This window comes from Pagrus major, chromosome 17, assembly GCF_040436345.1.
Source record: "Pagrus major chromosome 17, Pma_NU_1.0".
NCBI classification, from domain to species: domain Eukaryota; kingdom Metazoa; phylum Chordata; class Actinopteri; order Spariformes; family Sparidae; genus Pagrus; species Pagrus major.
Genome location: NC_133231.1, coordinates 28,643,986 through 28,663,514, shown reverse-complemented (window position 1 = coordinate 28,663,514; position 19,529 = coordinate 28,643,986). Strand labels below are relative to the sequence as shown.

The window sequence follows — 19,529 nt, the reverse complement described above, 5'->3', positions numbered from 1 at the left end:
CAGTGTCAACTCTGTCATCTTATGCACCTCTAGAGCAGAAGTTCACATGACTATGGTATTATTTAGACTCGATTCTGGTGATGGTGTTGGTACTGATTATAAAAGTGTAGATATCAGTCTTAAAATATGAGATTCAATCCTAGAAAAGAAAAGTTTGGGGTCGATATTTCCGTACTGATCCGACATCTAGTGTTTGTGTGTCTTTTCGAGAAGAGGAATCTCTCCTCTGTGATTCGTCTTCAGGTTTCTTCCATTTTTCCCTGCTTAAAAAGGTTTTTTTTAGCTGGTAGTTTTCCGAGTGTGTCGTACACTGTAAAGATTGTAAAAACCCCTGAGTCATTCTAATTTGTAATTTTGGCCAAACATAAATAAACTGGACTTGGAAATTTTGCCTTGCTGTTTTTCTTTTAGTTGTTTTTGACCGCAGGATTTTTAAAAGTGCCTGACAAACACACACACACACACACAGTAAAAACAGAAAACTGCCAAAGGAGGTTTTCAAGCGTGAAGGAGGCACTGCTCACTTTCTTACTCATGTATTTTTCATATATATCAGAGATGTTGTGTTTCAGTAAGAGGTACTGAAAATACGTTTTACTTCTGACCTTTTCTGAAGCAGTTCATTGCTTCGTTTCCCAAACCAGTACCACCAAACTGGGGGGCATACTGAACACCATCCCCTGCAGGTAATGCACTGACTACCTCATACATTCTCACTTAAACAAATCCCTATTACTCCTTTAATAATTTGCATTAAGGGGACTTGTGTTTTGTCCCCAGAAGGAAGGCGAGTCCCCACAACGTGCACCCAGATGAGGGAGTATGAAGTGAATGGAGGTGTCGGGGCGTACGACCACTCCGGCTACGTTCTCTTCATGCTAAGCAGGCTCCTTTCACCGACCCACTTCCTGTATCCTTCCTGAATCCTTCACGCTTTTATTTTGCCAGCTGAAGGGAAACGCTGGCAACGAGCCAGGAGACATTTTGAGTGTGGACATGAGAGAAAGAGAGCGAGAGATGACGCCCGATATCGCATCTTCAAGGAGACTTCAACGCAACTCGACCTCGGAGCGATTCTTGCGTTCACACAAAGACGAGGTTTATGTAAGTCAGAGTTTGGATGTGGGGAGGGTGGAGGGAGGGGAGGGTGGAGGGAGGGAGGGATGCAAATAGAGAGCGAGAGCGAGAGACGGGGATGCATAAAGCAAGCAGCCGAGCGAGGATGTGCTGGTCGTCATAGCAACCCAGCTGAGCGGCAAAACGGAGCAGATGCGGCGCTGACATGTCATTCCATCACACGCACGCAACCTCGCTCACCCGTCCACAGGGACACAGTTTAGCGGCTAGTTCCCATTTCTTTTCTTTCTTCCTCTCCACTTCCCTCCCTCCCTCCTCCCTCCCTCCTCCTCCTCGTCCTCCTCCGCCTCTCCCGCTGCTTGTCTTCTTGAAAATCTCTTTTCTTGTTCACTGGCTCTTTCCCTCCCAATCTTTCCTCTCTCCTTCCTCCTCCTCCTCCTCCTCCTCCTCCTCCTCCACCTCCTCCCTCCTGCACTTTGCCGAGCGCCTCCAGCTGAATCATGTCTCTGCTTTCAGTTCATGCTCCTGCTTTTTTTTTTCTCCTCTTCCTTTGACATCAGGGTGAAAACACAGCAGTCCAAGGTGAACGTTCTGGTTCAGTTATAATTGTAAAGAAATGAAAAAAAGGACTGAACCGAGCTCTGCCAACAAGTACTGTACTGCCTGTGTATCTAAAGCCTGATGTGTTTTATTCCTCCGAGCCAGCAAGCTCCATTGTTGCACAAAAGTAGTGTTAGCGTGCTATCATTTGCTAATTAAAGTATCGCTGAGGCTGATGGGAATGTAATTGGGTTCGCAGGTATCAAATGTTGACCTGTTTATGGTGCTCTATGAAAAGTCATGAAATTCAATAGGATTCCTCTTCTGTGCAACATGAATTTCTGCAGTTCTGTGCATTCATTAAACCTGCTCATGTTTTTGGTGAACCGAACGTCTCAGTTTATAACTAATGAACGTGAGCGTCGTCACCTGCAGCGAGAGTTGATGACGCTCATGCTCGTGAAAAAGAAGCAGCTTTTTTCTTTTTCTTTTTTCTTCTAACTATAAAACTGAGGTAATGAACATGAATTAGCTCCTTTTTTGGGACTTAGTTCAAAATTCAAAATATGCACTGGACGGACCACATTAACCAACATTGCCACTCCCAGAGCTGTGCCTCTAGCAGGGCTAAAGACATATCAGTAAGCCACACCTTTGCACTGGTTTAGGTTCTCCTTCACCACAATGAAGACATACACTGTAGTTTATATCGAGTTAATCTCCCACACAGCGTCCTGCTGCTGTAAAAATTCCTTCTACACCTCCTGATCCAGGACTCTACTGAATCAAAAATGGCACCAGACTCCCTCCTCATCATCATCATTCTCTCATTGCTTGCAGCTCAAATGCCAAGATAAATGTTTCCAATGTACTTTTTGCAATTTTCAGTTTTATGTTTCGACAATTATGGTCTGATTGGGTTGAGGAACACAAAACACTTGGTTAGGGTTTGGAAAAGATCATGTTTTGGGTGAAAAATACCTGGTTTTGTCACCACAAACGTGGCTGGGAGTTGTCTTAACGTCTCGTCAAACATATGGTGGTTTCGTGCTTACAAATACTGAAACACCATCTCGAATTTCGGTCATTTGTTTATTGTGAAATGTCAGTATGGCACGTATGATATGTACAAATCTGAACGTATCCATGGTTTGCAAAACATAACATTTTCTTCTGGTGACTGATCTGTTTAAGTTCCCTGACATTGCCATGCTGTTCAGGCTACAGGGCACCAATGTGTTTTAATCTGCAACTAAAAAATATTCCCCAACAAATGCACAGTTTATTCCTGTTCCCGTCTGTGCAGAACGTCTCCAGATTTTTCGGAAAATAGAAGCCGACACCAGAGGAAACGCTTCTTGGCTGAATTTCGAAGATAATCTTTAGGACTGGATTTCCTCCTCCAAAAGTCCCAGCTGCACGGAGGAGAAATCAAATTGGAAATGACTCGTCATCAGGGACAAAAAACTTCTCCTGTCAGACTTCTTTTCAACATTAACAGCATCGATGGCTCTCTGGCTGTGTGGACCAGCCTCCCTCGCTCCCTATAAAACCTCCCACGCGTCCCACAGGCCTTCCTATTGTGTCCCTCAGCACGTTTTTTTTCCTCCCCAGCCCGTCATTATCTCCATCACCACGACTCTCCCCTGCCGCATTTAAAGCATTGTCGCAGCTCGGCAGAAATACAACAGAATTAACATCGGGGCGGCTCGAGCCACATTACAAAGAAACTAACAAATCCTCTCAATATTTACCTGATTAGGCTGGCCCTCTGGGGCGAGAGAGGGAGAGGCTGACTGACAGAGAGAGAGATAGTGTTTAATTTTATTTTTAGAGGGTGACAATGGTGCAGATGGGGCTGTGGCCCTCTAATAAGACCCCCTGTTGGTTTTGATGAGGAGTAATGGAGGGTGAGAAGGGAGGAGACGAGGGGGGTGGTGAAAGGCCAATACAACACAGACGGTTGGTTTAGTTGGGCGAAAGGCCAGCAGAGGACGGCCAGTGGGAGGCATTTCTGGAAACTGAAAATATCAGCTCCAACTGAAGGAGTCAATACTGCCGCTTTAAGTGAGACTACGTAATGTGTTTCCAACAAAAAAATTAATTCATAGGCAATAAAACACATATTTTCTCAGTTAAAACACTCAGGGGTCTCGTCATTACAGCCTTAATTATTCTGGTATGATTGGTTTTATTATTCATTGATAACAATGTGAGAGTAATGCCACAGTAAATGACCTGCTCAGCAGCAAATGGCAAAATATCAGATTAAGTCTCAAATAGCTGCCAAGAGGAGCGACTGTATCTTATTTTTAAAATGCTATGAAGACATCAGTGCCACCAGTAAATTACCAAAAGGCTTACTAAAGTAAACTTTACTTAGTCGAGGTGATATGTGCCAAATTTAAGGCAAATGTACCAAGCGAGATACTTAGATACTCAATCAGTCAGTCGATCTTTATTAGCACCAATTCATAACAACATGTATTAATTAATATCTCATGACACTTTTTTAAGTGGAGCAGCTCTAGACTATACTCTTTAATCAACTTATTTGCAGAGACTCAACAATGAGCAAGCACTTGGTGACAGTAGCGAGAAAAAACTGCCTTTAACAGGCAGAAACCTCGAGCAGAACCGGACTCAGTGGTGGTCTGCCTGGACCGATTGGATGCTGTGATTACCTTCTCACAGTGTCACTTCATTGTCCATTAACTATTCACCTGAAGAGTTTATGATATTGTATATGGTATCACTGTAACCCATGGTCATCAAAGCATAGAGGTAGACATCACCTTTTCTTTGTGATTATGTTTGGTTCAGGAGATACAATGCAAAATACGTAAATCGGTTAAAATAAAAAGGTGTTTTGCGATGGCTCAATATTTAAAAATGGCCCCAAACCGCACACGTTTACCAAGTTTCATGCTTTTATGAACAAGTGAACATTGTTTTTTACATAACTGGACTAATAACAAATGTGGGATGAACAGTGTGAAACAAATACACTACATTTGTTTTGTTTGCTTTGTGTGTTTGTTTATCAGGCTGTACGTGTTTTCATTTGACTAACAAAGGAACAATCATGTCATTTTTTCTTTTGCAATATGTAGCAGGAACAAGCAGAGGGCAGAAATGTATCCCAACAAGGTCTTTGGATGGTGAGAGGAAGAACAACCAAACAGAAGGCCGGAGCTGGATCTGGATGTGGACTGACAGCAGAGGGCACAGCAGGCTGTTTTACTGAATATTTTAGCATTAATCTTATATTTGCATTAATGGAACGCTATTTTTAAGCCTTTCTTCCTTGAAGCGAAGCATATTTTCTTATGCAATAACTGCAGAGAAAAAGAAGGAAGGAAGAGTCACATCTGCAGCCCCTCAGAGGTGGATCGGATCTAAAAGGCCAGCAGGAGAGGTTACGGCTCGCTGAAACCTTTTTCTGTCACAGGTTCGGACTATAAAACATCAGCTCTGATACTGGAGAAAACTTTCTCATTATGCTGAGGGCTTTGGCAGGGAGAGGACAAACGTAGGTCAGGTTGAGGGCAGGATTAAAAACTGGATTTGATTTTTTTTAAATGCTGACAGATAAGAGGAAGAGGAGAGTTTGATCTCATTTGATTCAATGACTTTATTTGAGATGTAATGAAGGAAGACGATAAAAGACGGATATAAAGTTTTTATTTTGCTTCAACAAAAAAGGCTTGAGTGTCATTGTAGTTAAGTTTTATGCTTTTGTTAACTACATTTTTTCTATGCTGCATGTTCTTGTGTTGCTTTTACTGTATTTTTAGATGAGCTAAAGACCGTCCACCATTTTAATTGTATTGAAAAACCACTAAAATACTGTAAAATCCCTGTGTACACGTTGTAACACTGCACCTTTTGTTTAACGACAGTGAGAGATGACTGTGTGACTTTAATTTAATACCCTATAAATTGTGTCACGGGACATTTCTTCTGCTTTCTGGCTGCTACGTTTTGGGTTGGTGAAGACATTCATCCATCACTGGGAAATTAAAATTCTCGTGAACAGAGAGCTTAATTCCTTTTTTCACTTAACTCCCAAATGTAAACCTACCAGAAGTGACCATATTTGGATGAGTGGGTGGAGCTAGGAAGGATATCCTGGTTGGATCTTAACGAGAACCAGAGGAGACGCTGTGGAAGCGACTCAATGGGACCGTAATTTACTAAATAAACTTCCTGCTGTGTTGAAGGAGACTTGAAGCTAACATTTGAGACCATAAACTCATTAGGAAACCGTTTACAGAGGTAATAAATCAACTGAGAAGTATGGTCATTTTCTCATAAGCTTACATACAATCGGACTCTCTGTCTGCAACCAGACCAGACCTGGAAGCTCCCTCAAACTCAGGTTTTGACTCATCAATGCTCCAATGTGGATTTTCTGCCAGTAACTTTACAGGCTACACTTTATGATAATTTAACTGACTTAATTATTTGCACAATTAAAATATTTTAACTTTCATAGTTAATGTAAATTGTTGCAGAAAGATACTCTGCTGATACAGTTGGTCTTTTATTGTTAAAGTCTGGCTTTGCTGCTGAATGAGAGCATGTGATAAAAAAATAAAACCAATTATGAAGCCCGGAGGTTTGTGCTGCAGCACGATCGTGTCTGAAAGCAGCAACTCATCAGCTGCCTTTCGACAAACTAAAAAAAAAGAGATAAGTGAATGAAAAAGATAATGATCCAAGTACAATCCAGTCTACCTCCGTCTGAAAACAAAAATTATTATATTATTTTAGGTCAAATGCTTTTTCATCTGTAATCAGCCGTCCTCCTCGATGTCCCCGAGGCATCCGGTCCTCTGCGCCACATTCAAAACAAAACCAGCTTAAATAAAAAATATCACTGCATCGTCGGCTTCCATTATGTAGATGGAATCATTAAAACCTTATTAGCGGCCGCAGTGGGCAGAAAACCGGTCCATTCAATCAGCCGGTAATGCTAAATCCCTCGATTTGAAAACTGAAAAGGGATTTGAAAAACATGACGACATAATCAGTGTTCTCCATTTGGCATTAGAAGAATCCGACTGACTCAAACCCGGGGTAATGATGTTTGGATACTTTCAGACATTTTGTCGAGCGATGTCTTTTTCCAGGGGTTTAGGCCAAAAAGGAAGGAACGAAAACAGAGAACTGTACTGGATATTTCTCAACAAATGATCCTGTATTTTGTCTGGTAAAGAATGAGTGTGATGCTGCATGAAGATTCCTGCAAACACAGTCTTATAAAAAGCCTCCTGCCTGCACCTATAAACAATTATTTCCATATCTCTGGTGAGCAAACACCTAATTTAATACGTTTCTGTTTACTTGTCATATTTACATTTCCTGCAGAGCTGTCTGTCTCTGCAGTTAACACACTTTGCTTAGTGCTAACCAGTGTGCTATCATATATACAGAGAGCCTGGTAAGCGCCGTAAATGACTCACTCAGCGTGGCTCTGAGGATACAACTGTGACCAAAACCTATTTAAATAAACCGCTGCGTCCCTGGAGAGCACTCACAATACCATAAACTGCAAACCAATTACCGGGATGCACATGTGGCCCCTCGCTCGCTCCCGGTCATCAGCCAAGAATGCAGTAGGTAAGATAATAAAAAGATGCTCCTGCTGCCTTCAGGAAGCCTGACACATGGATTCATACCGATGCACTACGTTATGAAAAAGTGTAAATTAAAAAGCGGACAATCGGTCTGTGGGTTTGGGTCACATATAGTTCAACATTGGTGACTTTGAGTCTCAAATTTGCATCACTGCTTGGCAAACAAGCTTGCTCTGTTTATTTATATCTATATGAATGTGTATGCAGGTGCATTAAAGGAATAGTTCACTCAAAAAAGGAAATTTGGTTATTATCACCCCAATTCCAATGGAAAGTTGGGGTTTGTTTTGTGTTTCAAGAAACATGTCTAGAAAAAAAAACATAAAATGGCTCCACACTGGTCCTCAGGTGTAATCCATGTCTACGGAAGCCCTGGGTGACAATTTCAGATTAAAAACGAGTATAAATGATCAAGCCAGACTAGACTTATGCCAGACGAGCTGTACGGAGGCGTTTATGTTTTGGATTTGGATGCTACTTCTGCGACTTGTAGAGGAGAATGCTGAAACTTTGTTTTGCTGTGAAGCTCCATCAGCATGGGGTTGAGTAGATAACGACAGTTTTAATTTTTGGGTGAACTGTTCCTTTAAATAATTTTATATCTTCATAGGTTTTCTTTTACGTTTCTTTTTTTTCATCTACACATGAAAAACGAATGAAAAACTACTCTGTAAACATGCAGCTGCTCTTTGAATAGATGATTTTCACTTCATAAATAAAGTGTACTAAAAACAACAAAAACTAAACAGATGTGTTTATTAAAAGCAAAGTATGTGAACAGAGCTGAACTTTAACAAAAAGCAGAAAATTGGAGCTAAAATGCAGGAAGTTTTTCATATTAGCAATGTCACAAGAATCCTAATAACAGATTATTATAATCTAATTGTAAATTCTGATCTAATAAAGGCTTCTAGCGTCTGGTTTCTTTTTTGTGATTGTACTGTTGGGAAAATAAAACATTTTCCATATTAACAAATCAGGCGCAGATTATTTCCTCTCTACAACTCCTTTCAAAATAAGAGACATTTAGAGGAATTTGAGGCTGACAGACTGAGACAGAGCGAGGTGAGGTGGTTCAATGGAGCCTGTTAGCTCCGCCCACGTAAAGATCAATAAAACCCAGATGATTTTACACGCGTGTGTGTTCGTACATGTGTGTGTGCAGTGAACCGAATAGTCCAAACACAGTCACCCTGCAGCAAGACGACCACTGCCAGGCACAAGTTTGTGTGCGTGTATGTGTGTGTGTCAACAATTGAATACATCAGGCAAGACTACCTTTGGCAAAAACAAACTGTGAGTGTGCGTGTGTGTTTATGTGTGTTTATGTGTGTTTATGTGTGTGTGTGTGTGTGTGTGTGTGTGTGTGTGTGTGTGTGTGTGTGTGTGTGTGTGTCTTTTGTCCTGGCCTTCTCAGCAGCCCGTAAATCTCCTGTGTGTTTGACCTCTGGCCCGATTCCACGACCCCGCGCTCTTTGACTTGGATGTGATCTCTGATACACACATAATCCTGTGTGTGTGTGTGTGTGTGTGTGCATGTGTGTGTGTGTTTTATGATGTGTGTGTATCTGATTTGTGTTGCCATGATTTAGTCATGAAATCCAAAATGGATACAAACGGCTGCTGGTGCTCAAAACTTCACTTAATTACATCAAGCTGCAGGACGGACACACACACACACACACTTGACACACACACTTGACACACACCCTCATACTCACACACACACACACACACAGTAAATTCGACCTGGCTCGCCCGAGTCGTTTCCATACTGGCAAGCGTTATAAGGTTCTGACTCATTCTCTCTCTCTCTCTCCGTTTCTCCTCCACCTCCTCTCTTTCTCTCTGTCCACCTCTCACTTTTTCTTTCTCTTCATTTCCTGTAATAGTCTCTCACTCTTTCACTCCTTTCTCTTCTTTCTTTCTCTTTCAATGTCGGACTTTTTCTCCCACAAACACTCAGAATATAAACACCCTCTCTCTGTTGTTTCCCTGACACACACACACACCCTCTGTTCCTTCCCCTCCCTCCGTTTTTTTCTCATCTGTTTCTCCGAATATGGTCCTCGGTCCTGCAGCTCGAGCGAAGGAAGCGATTTACGACGTAAACGCTGTCAGACACAATAAGTCAAAGGACAGGAGAGCCAGTGCTGGAGATGCAGCAGATAACTTTTCTTTAAAAAAAAGAAAGACAGATCACATCGCAGTGAGTTTGTGCGGACTGACTCAGGTTTTTAGTCATACAGGTTTGTTTTCGTCTCACTTTATTTGTGTGAGTTTGACCGCTGGAGTGTTTTTGCAGGCAGTGTTTTGGCCACAGACTCTGGAAGTGACAATTTAACACAATTTCTGTTTACTTAACTAGCAACAGACTGTGTAAGTGTGTGTGACAGCTCAGACTCACACTGATTAGAAACTTGACAGGAACGCCAGTGTTTTCTCTTCCTCTCCTCCAGATCGTCTTGTTTTTGTTCCTCTGCTCGGTACATTCATGCTTTTTCCTTAAACTTCAGGATAAGGACGCATTTTTTGTTCATACTGAAACAATTTTAACTGGAACTGATTCATTTTCACCTCAGTTTGAAACACCAACCTCACTACCTGCCTGAGTAAAAACTGAACTTTTGGATATTTATCCTGAGGTTTAGAGACTTGTGTATCCAGACGTGCAAATTCATAAAGTTTGCAACTTGCAGGAAGGAGATTTTTAGTTCTACAAACACAAACACTGGATCCTACACTTCCCATAAAACCACAAGAGGTTCATCAGACCCTCACCGCCTGATAAAAGCCTCCATCTTTCAAACTCCATGACGCCATGTTGTAACACAGGCTTTCTGTTTTACTGTACTGTACACAAGCCCAATTAAGCAGAGACATAGTAACTGTTGATGACATCATTAGGGTTCCTAGCTACGAAGCAGCTGACACATTACTACACATCTGGGGGAACCATGTGAGGGCTGTAAGGGCTGTAATTTGCTTTGTTTCCCTGCTGATGGAGATCCTCGTGAGTGAGAACAACGTCAAGTAAGACTCAGAATCATTGGGGGTGTTTCCACTGTTTACTCTCGATGCATGGCTTGCACCGTTCCCTGCAATGTTATGTAGTGTAATATTGTCTGTTTTTTGTTTTGTACCAGTATAATTGTATAATTACTTGTTGTCATCTGTGTTTTATGAAATCACAGTGACTTTTGACCCATGACCATGAAAATCTAATCAGCTGATCCTTGAGTCCAAGTGGATATTTGTACCAAATTTGAAAAAAATCCCTCATGGCACTCTAGAGATATGGCGCTCACAAGAATGAGCCGGACGACCTGAAAACATAATTCCTCCAGCCACCGCTGTCGCCGGTCAGGAGGCGTAATATAAAGTAAATCTATAATAATAATATATAAACACAGTTAGTATGTGGGACACGGCACATCTGTCTACTGTATCATAAATGAGAGTAATCCAACACCGAACCATAAATCAAAACCTGCACCGCAGATATCAACGACTCCCGTAAATCTGGCTTAAAGTGAAACACACACTGAACGTGTCAGGAAGCTTTGTGTCCAAAATTGGTCAGTTGTGTTGCCTTTAAGTTCCTCCAGAGTTACAGAAGATAGTGCACGACTGTTTCAGCAGGCTGTGTACCGCAGCACTCCTCATGACTAATAAACTGATCTCAGTGGAGTCGGTGCACATTTAAACACTCTCTGTAGGCGACGTGCAAGTTGAGTTAAACCAGATTTGTAGCAGAGGGTGTGTACTTGTTTTAGTAATGAAATGGCTTTTGACAGTTTTTATTATGATGTCACTCTGTTGTGTACAGTAAGCGTATTTATATTATCTAATTTAATTAGTTAAAAGTTCAATTATTGTTTTTATATCCTTGTTTTGGCATTTTTTATCCACGTATGGGGAAGAAACTGAAGCCAAGTCTTTCTTAAACTGTACTAAAAGGTAATAAGTTACATGTAATCAGTTACATTGAGGAAGTTAAGCTTCCCGGCCCTGCAGGTACATATTTCTTCCTGCAGGAAAGAGATACGACCAGCTGGTCTGAGGTCAGTAAACAGCACTTCAAAAGGGTCATGTGTTTTACTGCGGAGGGCTAAAAGGTCCAAACATTCATCTCACTGTAATTGAATCGGCCTGATGAATGAAGCCGCTCCAGATCAGCTGCACGCACCGACACACAGAAATATACACAGGGCACACATACACATATGCACACACAAACTCAGTCATGTGTGTCAAATCAAACACACACACACACACACACACACACACACACACACACCAGACGAACATATTGGTCCTCATCTGTGCCAGCGCTCCATTGACCCACATTGCACTTTTTGCCCAGCAGTCAAACGCCTCTCAGACTCTCTCTGACTCACTCTCAAGAGGTTCATCACTGCTACTATCTGCTGACTGCAGCCCAAAATCTGCCCTAAATATGTGGATCATGTTGTCCGCTTAGCAAAGAGTGTTTTTTCAGCAGCGCTGTGTGTGAACGTTTGCTCCATTTCCCCACTCGGTCAATAACACTCGTAATCTGTCGAGTTGATACAGAACTGAGTTGATGGTTCTATCTGGTTCCTGCTCAGTCACTCGTGCAGTTATTCATAATATTTACTTTTTCTAAATTTCTCTACGTTCTCTCTTGTAAAGCTGCGATGACTACAACTATTTTGATAATGGATTCATTGTTTTACTGTTTTTCATGCAAAAATGATGACGGTACATGAGGAGTCTTCGGGTTTATGACTGTAAATTGGACAAAAGAAGCTTTTGCTATTTCATAGACTTACCTTTTAATGTTGACAAGAGTCGTTAGATTAATTGTAATGTCTAAAATCACTCAGGATTGGTGTTATTAATGAGCACGTTTGCACAAAAAGTGAATATCGCAAAAAAATATTCAAATATTCTCCATTTCTGATTAAAATCTTGATGCGACTGCTAACTTTTATCACCGGGGGGTGAAAGGTCGACTCATGTCTGCTCTGTGATGTGACTGGAGATGTGGAGGCCGGGGAGAGCTTGTGTTTTCAGAGGAAATAAATCTGAGCTGTGCAGATGTTTTTCTGAGACTTTCAGCATCTCTTTGTTTTAGTTTAGACTGAGATGCGTGTGGTATTCATGTGTGTGTATATCTGTTGGCAGGCTGATACGTCCTCCATCAGATCCAGTCGGGAGGATGATCACCGCTGTGCATACATTTGCATTTTAATCTGTGCAGCTGCTCACTAATTGGAAGTTTTCTCCTCAACTGATTGGCTGGTTCAATCATTTCTTGATTATGGGGGAGATGTATGTAAAAAATCTCCACCCTTCTGAAATGTAAAGTCTGTGTTTAGGTGAATGAAAGCACAAACAAGGCCAGAGAAAAGAAAAATCAGCCTCAGCTCTGACCTTGACATCATATTCACTGAGCTCCAGGTGGTTTTTGTGATGGAATTGCTGCTTTTTGTTCAGCCATTTTCTCTCAGCCAAGGCTACAGTGAGTGTATAAATTGATCTTTATGCCTCTCGTATGATGGATTTCTTCCTGTATGGATGTTGACCAGCAGTACAAAATGGCGGCTGTAGAAGAGGTCTGTTCCTTCTCTTGTTCTCAGGGACTGAAAACCTAAACCTACAGTTACAGTTGATGTTTTAGGCATTTACAACCAACTCCACCTCATTGTAATACTAATGAGAAGCATCTAAAGGTGATGTTACATCATCACAGTAAGAAACTCGAATTAAGATAACTGGTCTATCACCAATAGCAGCAGTTCTTAAACACCTTAAGCAGCAACTTTGGTGAACTTGACATTTAAAGTTGCACCTTTAAAGGTTTTTGCACCAAAAATCAGGGACGAAGAGCTGAAGAGTCCAAAACAAAGTTGCACCATTAATTGTTTTATTCTTAGTCAGGTTAGCAGAGGGCTAAAATGGAGGTTAGCCTCTCATTGGCGGAAGTCTCTAGTGTGTACGCTTAATGGGCCGCACTTTAACGAAGCATCCAGGAAGTCAAACTTGTTTGGCTTCATGTGCCACTGAGCAACTTTCATGGGAATTAACAGGGTTCAACCTCTGCTTTTAGACTTTCCCTTATTGGATCCATATTTCGGCTTCTGGTGTAGCCATTAAACATCTGGATAAAGCAAATAAAAATGCAAGAAACGACATTTCAGCTACTCTTTATCAGCTACACATTTTTAAAAACGCAAAGAAAAAGTGCAAAATTGCAATTCAGCCAGTGCGTTCTGCCTCTTTTGCTCTCGACAGGCTGTTTTCCTGCACTCGACCAAAGCCCGTTTAAACAGAAACCAGAGCCCTTCTGGTACAAATATGTTGTCCTCTCCCTGTTTATAGAAATTAAAGGTCAATAAATACATTTTTAACTGAAGGCTGAGAGGGAAACAAAGATTTAGTATTGATCCCTTATTATCCCATTCGATACGAACAACATCAGTTGTACAGCCATACAGTATTAGAAATCAGAAAAGCTATCAAACAAAGCACACATCACCCTCCCCCATCCGCAGCAGCTCTAATCCTGAACTCGGCGCGCTGCTGATGTGTTTTCATAAACTCAAGTGTAGCTGTTCTCGTCACAGATCGGGACGTTTTGATCCACAGATGCACTGCTGACTTTCAGATGCATTCGCAGATGACTCATATTGAGCTGGAACTACTCTGTGGCTTACACCATATTTTCATAAATGATTCTCTTAATCCCTTTGACTTTTGACCTCCACCTAGATTCAGCACCACGGCAATGGATCGAGTATTGAGGGATCGAGTCATTGCTGCAGTTTGTGGCTAATGCCTGGAAAGCAGGTCATATAGTAATGAGTGTTCAATATGCAGGGGGGTGGGGGGGTGGGGGGGCAGCAGTTTGTACATGAGCGAGTGGTTAAGTTTGTCTTTAGTTCGTGTGTTCGTGTATTTCTCATGTGTTTTTGTGTCTGTGTACAGTTTGCATGACAGAGGAAAATCTCAGCGTACAGCCGGGCAGAACGAGGGACATTTCCTCATAAAAAGCCTCTTGTTAAAAATAACAATGATGCGTGAGTTTATATTCTGCACTGAGCTGTTCCACATGTTCTTGACCCGCAGAGCAAAACACTAAATCTAAAAGTTTGCCGAGGCTTTACTTAAGTATAGTTTTTTTTTTTTTAGTTCTCTACCCACCACTGGTTATTTTCAGGACATGTTAGGTTACTCAACTTTTGGTATAGAACGTACCACACATATCTGATATATATGAGAATGTATAGAGGAGCGTGTCTGTGGTAGTGACAGTTTGTTCAAGCAGCTCCGAAATCATAAGGGAAATCCTGCGTTCAATGGAAAGTGTATGTTGCACTAATGGCATCAAATGGGTGATTCTTGTCTCCCATGATTCAGAATCTATTCACAAATGTCAAAAATCGATTTCCTGGATGTTAACGTGATGTTGATGAACGAGAAAGGCAGAACCAAACTGCGAGGGTAGTGCAACTTCCGGACCATTTACAGGAAGTATCTGGAAGTCCATCTTTAAACAAGGCAGCGGTTTCTTTTACATAATGACTGGATAATTACCTTTGCAAGATGGAGGATTTGAAAAGTTAAATGGCCGGTGTATTGCTGAGTATTATAACGCAGTTTATGCTTTTGTCACTGAGTAAATGTGTTTGTGTTTATCATACCTGCAGAAGACTCCCATGCCCTCCAGCAGGTAACACTGTCCCCCGTTGAAGCAGTAGTTTGGCAGCGTGTCGCAGGGTGAGCGGCAACTTCCGTTCACCATCTGGTAGCCCACACGGCATCCACCCATCCCGTCTGACCCGTCTACCGCCGCGGGAGGAGCTGCTGCAGGAACGTTTGGTACTGGAGCTCCTGCACCAGGAAGTGCTCCCCCGGGGATGAAGGAGCTGGACCCTGGGCCCCGGGGCCTGGAGCGAAGCCGGAGGTCTTCGTCGCTCTCGTAGGCGTCGGTCGTGGTGCTGTAGGTGTACTCATCAGCAGTGGGGGACACGCCATCCTCGTAGGGTGTGAGGTAGTCGTAGTTGTCCGGCATTGCCCAGGAAGTGGGGTCACCGCCCTGCAGCTCATGAGCCAGTGATGACGGAGAGGGTGGGGCCAGGTCGAGGTTGCGCCCACGAGAGGAAGGGTCGAAGAAGTTCACGCGGAGCACGTCGGGGTTAGAAGGGTTGGAGGCGGTCGAGGGCGGGGCGGTGGTGGTGAAAAGGTGATCCAAGTCAAACACGGCTGTGTCCTTGTCGTGAATCCAAGGCGGGTCGATGTGTGGCAGACGCTCCTCCTCCTCTTCTTCCTCCTCCTCGCCCTCCATGACTTCCGGTCCACGTGGGCTGCCAGGCAGCAGGTCCTCCTTCTCAGCAGAATCAGGGATGAGCTGGGGCGGGGCTGGCACACCAACTTCCTCCACCGTAGGAACCACCGTCTCACCGAACATGCCGCTGCTCTGCTCCTCTTCCTCGCCGGCACGAGGGACCCGGCCCGCCCTCGGGGTCACAGTGCTGACGGCATCGGGACTGACTGAAATGCTCACCTCGTTAACCTTGACTGGACCTTCCTCCTCGTGGAGCAGGGAGGTGACATTGGCCGTGATTGCCGGCTCAGTGGCATTGGTCCCGACTACGTTTCCTAAAAACACACACAATAAAAGGTTGATGAGTACAAATATATCAAGGAAAAAAGTTTGTTTTAAAGCTTTCAAAGAAAAAGACGGATCAGATTAATGACAGCCCTCACTACGAAGGCATAAAAACCCAAAGAAGTTTCTCCTCTCAGACGGAGAAAGAAGTAGTGAAACAAAGTGGTGAAGGAACTTGAGTAAATTTAATGAGGTGAAAACGGCTTCACTTGAAAAACAGACCTCAGTTTGTATTGATCAGCTCAGGAAAAACTTCTGGCTCTTAAATGGACCAGTTACTGGAGCGCAGGGCTCGTTACAGAGATGTCTAAAGTTTAAAAGCAGAAATACGCTTGAAAAATGTATAAAATATCCATGAGAATAACAAAAAAAGTTTTGTGCATTTTACTCTGATCACATTATATTTGTGGTGAATGAAGTTACTGTATGTCCTCAGTGGGGTACTATTGATGATTTATATACATTTGTAAACTGTGCCCTCCAACACCTGCTGTCAAAAACTCAATATAATCGATTTCTTACTTGTACTTCAGGGATAATCTTGCTCTAAGTTTTGGATCAATATCTCCCATAATTTGGGGTCTTCAGAGGTGAGTAGAGGCTTCAGCAAGTTTGGGCAAGTCTGCAGCCTCGTCGCTAGTTTAAAATGCTGGCAGTTAATGTTTCTGCAAACTGTGGATACACTCTGTTCTGTAGTGAGTGCAAGATATGAAGTGAGGTGACTTTCATGTCGGGGCTGGAGGGGATGGTGGTGGAGTTACAAGTAGAAAAATCCATGCTTGGTGTGAAAAGGCTTTAATGAACCTTTTTTTCCCCCTGACTGTACGTTAGTGATATCCTCAGAAAGCATAAGTCACTCTGAATCTAATATGTGCATGATGAATAAAACTGCCTAGAAAACAATCAACCCCCGTGCAGCCAGCAACAGAAAAAAAATGCTGATCCCACTAAAACCAGCACGACATCAGAAGACGCAGAAACCATTACTATGAAAAATTTAACAACCAAGTTGGGTTGAAAATACACTGGTTGGGGACAGAGGGGTGAGTCAGTTCAAAATGAAACACATTTAAATAAATCTCAGTGGTGCAAACTGAATATTTATTCACTGATATCCAATCAGAGGAGTTAAAAATATACTCTCCAGGAATATTAGCAAATATTAGCTCAGAATAACTGCAACCGAGCCGCTCTGGCTGTCGGATGCAACATCTGCTGTTGTTTGTATCTGACCTATAAATACAAACATGCACATACAATCACCAACTGGCTCACTTCACTCTTTCCAAACACATTTTTCCAGCCTCACACACCAGTGGTCCCTCCGCCACGCGATGACATCACAAGCTGAAGTCTTTCTGCATTATGTGACGGACGGTCGGGGCTCAAGGAGTCTGGCATCGACCCCGACGGGTGAAACAAATTAAAACGAGACGTGATTGGCTGTATACTTATCCTCCGGGTCGATTACTTCATCCGGGGGCAGCTCGTTGAGTCACGCAGAAAGCTGCTTTGAGGCCGCTCCCCGTTTGGATTAAAGGAATAATTCACTAATGTACTTGAACAGAGCGGAGCCGGGATTACAGATTATGGGGTCGGAGAAGGGGGGATTGGGAGACACAGGTGGGGGGGCCCTGCAGGGGGTGAAGGGTGATGATCCTGAGGAGACCCAGACGAGAGAACGTCTCAACAATTGTGCTGCAAGAAAGCTGAAAATGATTGAAGATGACACAGAAGAAACTCTTCATCGTGAGTGGCGAAGGTTTTCAGATGGAGGAATGATTTGTCGAGTCGAGATTCATCTTTTTATTTTCACCAACAACTTGCTTAACAGACTAAGCAATGTATCCACCCTGTTAACATGTTAGCATCGGGTAGTTTATGCCTTTATGGCACAGAGATCTAGCCTGCTTCCAGTCCCTTGAATCCCTGAGTCTCTGCTTGTGTTTTTTGGCAACAAATAGGTGATGCGTTCAATAGCTGCACCACAGTCGACCTTGCTGGCATGCAACTTCCATGAGGGTGTTGATAGTCAGCCAGCGGGTAGAGGTGTTGTTGTGGTGAAGTTTGATTTCACCTTTTTACAGCGAGGCAGAAGTGTTGGCAGAAACACTACAGTACCTTTTCCATTTCGATTCAACGACAAAAAGTCAGGCGCATTATGTGTTCATTAGTCTGCGTTGTTTACGGTGAGTCTGGGACACACTGTATTTTGTTTGCTTGAGTTGAAAACCCTGCGCCCTCCACCAAAACTGTCACAGGTTTTGGGTTTTGGGTTTTGGAGTACACCCATCAACAGCTGTTTCTGCACACTAAATTATGGCTCATGAACATGTATTACCTGAAGAAAGGCCTTTACCCGACAAATCACACATGGAGGTAATAAATGCACTTTTTTAAATACTTTTTGCAAAAGAAAGGAATCTAACCACAACTCTGTAGATGGGATTTAAAAAGCGGACGCCATCTTCCGACCAGGTGCCACAAAAATAGTGACAAGCTAGGATGAGATCAATATTCAATCCTGGACTTTCTAAACAACATGACATTATGTTGAAGGGGGGGATACAGCTGATTCGCAAATAGCTGCTCCTCTCACATAGAACGTGATAATCATCGTTGTCACTCCTTTGCAACACTACATTTCCCAAGATGCATTAGACAGCCCACAGAGAGCATATCTAAACCTTCGTCAGTCAGCTGAGGGTTTTAACTGATCTGCTCTCCAAGGACAAAATAAGCTTCCAAATTAACTAACTGGGACTGAGGCCGTCATCGTCATTTTTACTGATTCATTTTATTTTATTTTATTTTTACTATTAGTGTTTTAGTTCACTTCAATATCTTAGTATGATCTGGACCTGTAAGAACTTTTTAATTTGCCATTTTTTAATTTCCACTGTCCTAAGTTGGATGACGTGTGATATGTGCCTCTATGTTTTTCCCATATGTGTGTATGAGGACTCTACTGCAAACAAAATCTACCTCTGGGTACTAATAAAGTAACTTGAACTTGAACTTGATCTCTGATATAAGCTCACAATATCGTTAATATCAAGTAAATTGGTGTTTTATAAGCACTCGGCTAAAAGACCTCCTTCGTTACTGCATTAATCTATGGAGAAATCTTAACTCCATGATAAAAGGATAAATTAACACCAGCGTTTTTTTCAGACAAAATGCATTCACGTCTTTTAGGTCTGAGGCTCGGTTCCCCACAGTGAATAAATGTGTGCTCGTTTAAGGAGCTTTGGTAAAACAGCCTCCACCAAATGGCATATGTGAGGATATCTGTCAGGATCTCTGCTGGCTGAAGATAAGCTCTGACCCTCTGGGACTTTAATCTGTCCGCCTCTAAATGTCTCCTCAACACTCTGCGACGCTCCATTTACACAGCCACTAGTTTATTATTTATTATGACCTCCGCCAAAGTTTTATGACTCACATGACGTGATGTCTGAATCTGGAACAAACAGTCATAAAAGAAGGTACACACCCTCAGATAGTAATGACCCAAAATCTAATCATTTCATCATCATTTAAAACTGCAGCAGAACAAACAGAACAAACCAGAACAGCTCACCGAGAAACTTCTCACACAATACCAACGGATC

General features: G+C 42.5%; 1 protein-coding gene across 1 annotated transcript in view; it reads right to left on the bottom strand.

Moving 5' to 3' along the window:
• Nucleotides 1–19,529, bottom strand: part of cspg5a (chondroitin sulfate proteoglycan 5a) — a 57,699-nt gene that overhangs the window by 20,009 nt on the left and 18,161 nt on the right. The window contains exon 2 of the mRNA XM_073486152.1: nt 14,948–15,905. Coding sequence (XP_073342253.1) covers nt 14,948–15,905 — 958 coding nt within the window. The remainder of the gene's footprint in view (nt 1–14,947; nt 15,906–19,529) is intronic.